The sequence below is a fragment of the Lolium rigidum genome, chromosome 4, assembly GCF_022539505.1.
Source record: "Lolium rigidum isolate FL_2022 chromosome 4, APGP_CSIRO_Lrig_0.1, whole genome shotgun sequence".
NCBI classification, from domain to species: Eukaryota; Viridiplantae; Streptophyta; class Magnoliopsida; order Poales; family Poaceae; genus Lolium; species Lolium rigidum.
The window spans coordinates 181,773,725-181,782,764 of record NC_061511.1 but is presented as its reverse complement, the minus strand read 5'-3'; the positions used below and the strand labels follow the sequence as shown (position 1 = coordinate 181,782,764).

Genomic DNA, 9,040 nt, shown 5'->3' with positions numbered 1-9,040 from the left:
AGGAGTTTTGAGAAGCGATGATCAAATTATGTTTGGCAGAAGCTATTTGTATCATCTTTTGATTTTCATCATGATTAAATGTGATAAACATTTTAATGTTTTTTTTGGTCCCAGTTCAAAATTTATTTTTTATGTTTTTTTGTGAATCTATTGTTATTTCCGTGCGGCTGGATTGAGAAAGAATTCTGAGACTATTGAGTTTAATCGGTGCAACTATGCAAGTATGCCACGAGTAGCGGTTGGAGCCTACCGGGGATTAACCGAACAGCTACAAAGCATACACGGGATTATTGAGAAGGGGTTGACGTGGGTTACTAGGGATTGGGTGTAGGGTCTGGATCAACCAAATCCCTGCCTGGATCGATTCCAGGTCTGGTTTCATTCCACACAAAACGAACAAGGCCTGATTGGGAAGAAAAATACGAGAGAAACAAGGTCTTAGTGGGGATTAGTAAAGATAATACTCTAGAGAGGGGTAGAGTATTGAGAATTGAAAACCCCATTCCCAATCCATCATATAGGGGAGTATTGGGGATTGAAAAAGTTACACTAAAATTTAGGTAAAATTGGGGATAAATAGGTCCCCACTAAAATTCTTACCAAGCCCTTACGGTTGTGCTCAAATGCCGAATGTTGCGGAAATAAATTTTGTCAAAAGTCACAATAAAACGTGGTTATGCTCTTCAACGCAGCGCTAACATGTGTTTTGACTTTTGACTAGCACAGGGCTTCCGGGGCGGCTATTTTTGTTCAGTCTGCCACGCCACACCAGGACACCAAAGAAATAGACCCGCTCTCTCTTCGTGTTCAGTCTCCGTCCAAAGCCGCCCTGCGCGCTCCCTAACAACCCCACCAAATCCAGCCGACGCGAGCAGCTTCTCTACCATGGCGGCCTCGGCGGCGCGCTCCCTCGCGCTCTTCTCCTCCGCCTCGCTCGGCCTCGGCCGTGCCTCGTCTCGCCTGGCGGTCTCCTCCTCATTCTCGGGGCTCCTCCCCAGGACGACGCTCGCCTTCCGCGGGCGCTCCGCTTTCGCCGCCACCGCCGTCGTGATGGGGAAGGCCGGCACCGCCGACGCCGAGGCGGACGCAGGGATGGACGCCGTCCAGCGCCGGCTCATGTTCGACGACGAGTGAGTGTGCCCCGCGCCCCAAATCTCGTCCCGTCAACTTGCTCTCTGCTCGGCTGCCCTGGACTGAACTGTGCCGGCCTGCTAGTGGACTTGTCGTTAGGTTTCATGTCTCTGTCTGGCGTGCTGGTCAAAAGCGATTGCCCTGAGATTATGCCCATTAAGATTGATTTTGTCGAGGATTGGATGATTAGCATAAGCAATGATTCTTTCCCCTGATTGTCTAGCTTGATGCTGTTATCGTGTTGACAGATTTAGGTTACGCTGCGGGAAAACTAAAACCGAGTTCGACCATCTCATCTCTTGTCAAGTCCTATAACTGAAGCATTCAATTTATTGTGCAGGTGCATCTTAGTGGATGAACAAGACAACGTCATCGGCCATGAGTCCAAGTATAATTGTACGTCTAAATCATTTCATCCATTTTCTTGTTTGATTGCGTTCCATATAGCATGACTTTTCTTGAGCACACATGTCTGATGCTACGGTAACATGCCTTTTCTTGAGCACACATCTTAAATGCACGTCACGTTGTTTATTAGAAGAAGAACCCCAAAAGGGCACGAACAAACCCATAGTGGAACAACCAGAAAATAAGCCAACAAGGAAAATAAAAATGAGAGCAAAATGAAACAACGAAAACTGAAACTGAGCTAAAAGCACCTACACTGCCCTTTAATGCTGAGGGAGCTCAGGCTATGCAATCTGAATACCTGGCCCGGTAGTTATTCCGTTTCGATGTTTGGCCACATCCATTGAACTGCCAGAAATTTCTTGGTATTGCCATCATACATGATTTTTGCTGGAGTTTAACTGAACTATTTTCTTCATCGTAGCATCATGGAAATAATTTTGTAAATTTACTAGGTCCATTGCACTGGATCATACTATTTGAAAAAATATTAGCAGATAATACTGCAGCTTGACTATGAGACTCACCGCCAGCAGATATTTTTTGCTGTAATTTTTACCTCATGCGGTCATGCCTATAGGCGCGTTTTAGAAGTTTGAAGCCTGGCCGGCAAGACATTAATGGCTTCCATTTTCTAGAGATCATGCAAAATGTGTATTTCATTAAGAAAAGAAGCAGACTGCATTTCCAGCCAAGACTCCGAGTGGCACATCACATCCACCAGTCAGAAAATTGTGATGAGCAGGAGCTCATTCAGGCAGAATTAGACCCTTTTTTTGGTCAATTATGTGGAAAATAATATGCTTTTCTGTTTGCTCTTTGATATATTATCGCTTTCTGAACTGATAAACTACAATGGAAGTATCTATCTCTGCAGATATTGCTCTGGTTTGTTAATCACGCTATTGTAATTGTAGGCCATCTCATGGAAAAGATAGACTCTGGGCATGCCCTTCACAGAGCATTCAGTGTCTTCCTTTTCAACTCCAAATATGAGTTGTTACTTCAGGTATATGCACGACATAAATATGGTTATTTGGTTTAAGATGTAGTCTTCTCTGATTTTACAATGTATGAAGAACGTGATGCACTTTCATTTTCTCTCTCATTCAGTTTGGATATGTGATTTTTTTTTGTTAGGCTTTGAAAAGTCTGAGCTTGATTAAGAATGAAAAATTGCTGCTTGTTTTCTAGATTGGTATGCGTGATCAAATTTAGTTTGAGTTGGGATGTGCAGTAAAGTTGAAAAGTACAAGCTAGGAGGTACTAGAGGAAGTTGGCATAGATGAGCTGAACGTGCGCATAACACAATAAGTTTGAACATTCTAGCTCAGAGGTACTTGACATAGATGAGCTGGATGTGTGCATAACTGATTACACGATGAAGGTAGGATACATCAAGCTCAGACGCTGTTAGAGTACGTCGTGGACCTGGGCCCGTTAGTCTTAGGGTTTGCTTAGGGGTTAAGTAAGACTTGCTTGGGAGTCAAATAAACCTCTCTATATATGGAGAGGAGATGTATCAATCTAATCAAGCAAGAATTAAGAAGGAAATCCCTTCCCTCTTGCTACCGGCCGTGGGCAAGGCCCCCGGCCGGCCCTCTCGCGCCCTCGCAGCCCTCTCTCTCCCTCCCAAACCCTAGCAGCCACATAACATTTGGTATCAGATAGCTCTCGTTCGATCATGTCCAGCCCTCCACTGAGTTCTTCCCACCCACCGCCGCCGCACTCCGACGTCCCCGCCGTTCTCTCCCCAGCGGAGATCTCCGCAGCCCTCCGCGATCTCACCATTGCTGTCCAGGAGATCCGACTCTTCCTGGCCGGTCCCTACGGGCCGCCGCTGGCGGCGGCGCTGCTGCCGTGGCAGCCGACGCACCAGGCGGCCTCCGCCACGATCGCCGGGCCGCTGCAGCCGACGCTGCTTCTGTCGTCGCCGCCACCCGACGCCGGGCTGCTGCAGTCCCCGCTGCCGCTGTCTACCATCTCCAGGCCGGGCCCTACCTCGGCAACGGGGGTCCCTCTTCTCCAGCAGCCGGCCGCCTTCTTCCCCACCGGGACGCTACAGCAACAACAACGGCAGCTGCGGCCGCCACCAACGCCGCCGCTGCAGCTGCTGTCCTCACCGACGCTGTCCCTGTCGTTCGGTGGGCAACTGCAACAGCAGCAGCTGCCGTCGCCACCAACACCGCAGCAGCGGCTGCTGCCGCCACCGACGCCGTCCCTGCCTTTCGGCGGTGTGGGAGCGACCTTAGCCTCGAGCTCTACATCGACACCGCCCGGGATGCCCTTCCACCTGGTCCGTTTCCCTCCGCCGCCGTCACCGCTTCCGGCTTGGATCGCTATCCACCACGTGTCGGCGGCAGTGAGGCTGCAGGCTGCTGCGCGCGGCCTCCTAGTGCGTCGGCGTGTGCGGGAGAGGCGTGATCTGCAGCTGCAGCTCCTCCAAGTTGCGCTTCGTTGCGCAACGGACCTCGATCTCGTCCGCTGCGTCGGGGATCTTGGGCGTGCGGTTTCCCCCATGGGCGGCGGACATGTTGTTTTTCCCGCGGGCAGCGACCTCAAAGTCTGCGCCATCGACAGTCATCCGGCGGGGAGAAGGCATGGTGTCACCGACAGGAGCGCACCGCGTAGCACCACTGCATTCCGCCGTCGGCCGCCGCGCGGGCTCCTTTTGTCTCGCTGGTTTCCATGGGATCCAGGTGGCTGTACAGGTGCACGTCCGACGGGGGATGGTGTCCACTTTATGTTCAGGGGTCAACAATAAAGCGTCCCGGCCCATTTTAGGTTGAGAGTAATAAACAAGCCGAGATGTAAAAGGCTCGTTTTTAGGTGTTAGGTTTGTGTTGCGTTGAGTCATGATTTGTTTAGGTTGCAGCTCGAGGACGAGCTACATGTCCAGGTGGGGTGTAGTGTTAGAGTACGTCGTGGACCTGGGCCCGTTAGTCTTAGGGTTTGCTTAGGGGTCAAGTAAGACTTGCTTGGGAGTCAAATAAACCTCTCTATATATGGAGAGGAGATGTATCAATCTAATCAAGCAAGAATTAAGAAGGAAATCCCTTCCCTCTTGCTACCGGCCGTGGGCAAGGCCCCCGGCCGGCCCTCTCGCGCCCTCGCAGCCCTCTCTCTCCCTCCCAAACCCTAGCAGCCACATAACAGACGCATTGGAGGAACTTGTCATTACTGAGCATGTCAGGAAGCTAACAGTTTGGATATACCTTATACTTGGTCCAGTTTGAGTTCATCTTGAAATTGGAATCAAACTTAGTTTGATTTTACACATTTCCTTTGTCTGGCCCTAGCTGCTTCCTCTTGAGTTTCTTCTCTTAATGGGCAAAGTTATTTTCTGACGTAGAATGGTGAAACTGAAGAAATCATCTGGAAGTATTTGAGATAACTATATTCATTGGTCTTGAATTATTGGAAATTTGCACAGTCAAACAATAACCGCAGTTATAACCATAAAACGCGACCATCATTGCCCCTGATTATATATCATGCATTGCCCCTGATTATATACCTAACGTGTGGAAACACAAATATATTTGTTTTTACATCATGAATGCCACAGTCTGCAAATGTTATTTAGCATACACAAGATTTTATTGTCCTAGCCTTGTAAGCTCATAATCAACCATTGGGTGGTAAGTCCCCTCTTTGGAAGTGCAATTTTCACCCTCTGTTGAAACTTCAACCGTACAGTGGCACAGTTCAACCCACTACATAACAACAATGCAGCCCACTAAACCTGAATCATGTATTAGCATTTATTTCTGCCTTAGCCTGAAACTTTTGTTCACTACTATCGTTCTCCAATAAATATTTTAAGCCTTTTCATCATAGACAAGTTTCTAATATTAAACTTTTTACAGCAAAGGTCTACGACAAAAGTGACATTTCCACTTGTCTGGACAAACACTTGCTGCAGCCACCCTCTGTACCGTGAATCTGAGCTAATTGAGGAGAATAGCGAAGGTACATTAATCTGCCCTGAAGAGTGAACAGAACTGTCTCATACCATTAGATGCACCATCCATGCTGTTGCTTCCACCTTACTGAATACCGGTCGCAACCTTTTATTTTGTTTCAGGTGTCAGAAATGCAGCACAGCGGAAACTATTTGATGAACTGGGAATACAGGCTGAGGAATTACCGGTTGACCAATTCATTCCACTCGGAAAGATGCTTTACAAGGCTCCATCTGATGGAAAGTGGGGCGAACACGAGCGTAAAATCTTGCCCTTTGTTCATCACCCATGGATTTTTAGTTTTCATGCAATTTGGTTTAATTGGATGCCCCGTATAGTTAAGCAGTATCTCATAGCAATTATTTGTTGATTCGTCATTATTTCAGTGGACTACCTCCTGTTCATGGTTCGTGACGTGAAGCTCAACCCGAACCCTGAAGAAGTGTCCGACGTCAAGTACGTGAACCGCGAGGAGCTGAAGCAGCTGCTCAGGAAAGCAGACGCAGGGGAAGGCGGGATCAAGCTGTCCCCTTGGTTCAGGCTGGTGGTCGACAACTTCCTCATGGGCTGGTGGGATCATGTCGAGCAAGGGACTCTGAAGGAGGCCGCCGACATGAAAACTATCCATAAGTTGTAGAATACACAGCATTACTGTTAGTTACTCCCTAGAGAAATAAGCGCCGGTGTTCTGGTTGGTGCATGGATTTCTTTTCTATTTCCTTCTTTGTTCCTTTGCAGTCGTGGATGCTGTATTTTCCCTTTTTGTTGTTGAGAAATGCGAGTATATCTTTTTAAGAACTGAGGTGCCTTGTAAATAATGATGATTCACATTAGCAACAATTATAGACACAAACAAGGGATCTTGCACATTATAAGTAGCATTCTCGAGGCCTCATGGAATGTAAAAAAACTGGGTGGCAACAATTGTTTCGGAGAAACTGTTTGTGTGTTCAAGATAATGAGACGGTATACAAGTCTACTATCTACATCCAGTTCTCCTTAGAAACATTTATTCCAGTCAAGCATCCCTTGTCTTGCCTGATTTGGTAATGGTTTTGTTTTTGTTTGCAGAAGCAAAAATAAATATAGAAACCATTGTCAAAAACAAATATAGACTGAATACGGTGCGAACGCGGAGTGATGCAGATATTGGTCGGAACCAAGAGAACCCTTGAATCATGCAAAAAAAAAAAATCTTGAGCATTCACAAGCTAACAAAATTGTTCCCTAATTCTAGCATCGTCGTCGATTTATTATGATTTAGGGGATGGTCAAACCTTGGAACCCTCTCCGAATGCATGAAAGGATTACATGGTGGCCAATTCTAGGAAGAGGCGCTTTAAAAGTTCAGCTTGACAAGGTCATGTGATGGGCATGTGGGGATTGAGCCATGGACATCAAATCTAAAACGGAAATTTCATATTAGTTGGAAACGAAAATTCCGTTTGTGCGTCCTTTGTAGGAAAATGTTGCATAGAAAACAAAAAAAATTTCTACCGCGAACACGCAATTCAAGCCAAGATGCAATCTAGAAGACGGTAGCAACGAGAGGTTTATCGAGTCTCACCCTTGAAGAGATTCCAAAGCCTACAAGATGAGGCTCTTGTTGCTGCGGTAGACGTTCACTTGCCGCTTGCAAAAGCGCGTAGAAGATCTTGATCACCGGCGCCACGAACGGGCAGCACATCCGTACTCGGTCACACGTTCGGTTGTTGATGAAGACGACGTCCACCTCCCGTTCCAGCGGGCAGCGGAAGTAGTAGCTCCTCTTGAATCCGACAGCACAACGGCGTGGTGTCGGTGGCGGTGGAGAACTCCGGCGGAGCTTCACTAAAGCACGCGGGAGCTATGGAGGAGAGGGGGCGGCTAGGGTTTGGGAGGGGGTGGCCGGCCACTTGGGGGTGCGGCCGGGTGGTGGTCTTGAGGTGGCCGGCCCCCTCCCCTTGTCCCTCATTATATAGGTGGAAGCCCCAAGGGTTGGACTACAAGTCTCCGAATAAGACCCGAACCCAAAACCTTCCATATGATAGGGAAACCTACCCAAGCTAGGACTCCCACTAGAGGTGGGAGTTCCACCTTCCATGGAGGGGTGGCCGGCCCCCTTTGGGGAGTCCACTTGGGACTCCTCCCCCTCTAGGGTTGGCCGGCCATGGAGGTGGAGTCTCTTCCGGACTTTTCTAGAACCTTCTAGAATCTTCCATAGAACCTTCCGCATCATTTTAAATCACATAAAATGACATCCTATATATGAATCTTATTCTCCGGACCATTCCGGAACTCCTCGTGATGTCCGGGATCTCATCCGGGACTCCGAACAAATATTCGAGCTCCATTCCATATTCAAGTTCTACCATTTCAACATCCAACTTTAAGTGTGTCACTCTACGGTTCGCGAACTATGTGGACATGGTTGAGTACTCACTCCGACCAATAACTAATAGCGGGATCTGGAGATCCATAATAGCTCCCACATATTCAACGATGACTTTAGTGATCGAATGAACCATTCACATACGATACCAATTCCCTTTGTCACGCGATATTTTACTTGTTCGAGGTTTGATCATCGGTATCACTCTATACCTTGTTCAACCTCGTCTCTCGACAAGTACTCTTTACTCGTACCGTGGTATGTGGTCTCTTATGAACTTATTCATATGCTTGCAAGACATTAGACGACATTCCACCGAGAGGGCCCAGAGTATATCTATCCGTCATCGGGATGGACAAATCCCACTGTTGATTGATGGCGTGTAACTCACACGTTCGTTGGGAACCCCAAGAGGAAGGTATGATGCGCACAGCAGCAAGTTTTCCCTCAGAAAGAAACCAAGGTTTATCGAACCAGGAGGAGCCAAGAAGCACGTTGAAGGTTGATGGCGGCGGGATGTAGTGCGGCGCAACACCAGAGATTCCGGCGCCAACGTGGAACCTGCACAACACAACCAAAGTACTTTGCCCCAACCAAACAGTGAGGTTGTCAATCTCACCGGCTTGCTGTAACAAAGGATTAACCGTATTGTGTGGAAGATGATTGTTTGCAAGAAAACGATAAAACAAGTATTGCAGCAGATTTGTATTTCGAGTATAAAAGAATGGACCGGGGTCCACAGTTCACTAGAGGTGTCTCTCCCATAAGATAAAAGCATGTTGGGTGAACAAATTACGGTCGGGCAATTGACAAATAGAGAGGGCATAACAATGCACATACATGTCATGATAAATATAGTGAGATTTAATTGGGCATTACGACAAAGTACATAGACCGCCATCCGGCATGCATCTATGCCTAAAAAGTCCACCTTCGAGGTTATCATCCGAACCCCTTCCAGTATTAAGTTGCAAAACAACAGACAATTGCATTAAGTATGGTGTGTAATGTAATCAACAACTACATCCTTAGACATAGCATCAATGTTTTATCCCTAGTGGCAACAACACATCCACAACCTTAAAACTTTACATCCATCGTCCCCGAGATATCAATGGAGGCATGAACCCACTATCGAGCATAAATACTCCCTCTTGGAGTTAAG

General features: G+C 47.4%; 1 protein-coding gene across 1 annotated transcript; it reads left to right on the top strand.

The window, feature by feature from the left end:
• The first annotated feature begins 800 nt into the window (after window positions 1-800).
• Window positions 801-6,484, top strand: LOC124706510 (isopentenyl-diphosphate Delta-isomerase I-like). Its single transcript, XM_047238177.1, has 6 exons — window positions 801-1,130; window positions 1,472-1,527; window positions 2,457-2,548; window positions 5,409-5,511; window positions 5,627-5,764; window positions 5,891-6,484. Exons 1-6 carry the CDS (start codon window positions 886-888, stop codon window positions 6,139-6,141), a joined length of 885 nt encoding a protein of 294 aa, XP_047094133.1. The 5' UTR covers window positions 801-885; the 3' UTR covers window positions 6,142-6,484.
• Window positions 6,485-9,040: the final 2,556 nt, after the last annotated feature.

Bases quoted from the DNA above. Each gene is read 5' to 3' on its own strand.
- LOC124706510 (XM_047238177.1), top strand. From the start codon at position 886: ATGGCGGCCTCGGCGGCGCGCTCCCTCGCGCTCTTCTCCTCCGCCTCG. The intron at 1,528-2,456 runs GTACGTCTAAAT...TTGTAATTGTAG, and splicing joins CCATGAGTCCAAGTATAATT to GCCATCTCATGGAAAAGATA. The intron at 2,549-5,408 runs GTATATGCACGA...AACTTTTTACAG, and splicing joins AATATGAGTTGTTACTTCAG to CAAAGGTCTACGACAAAAGT.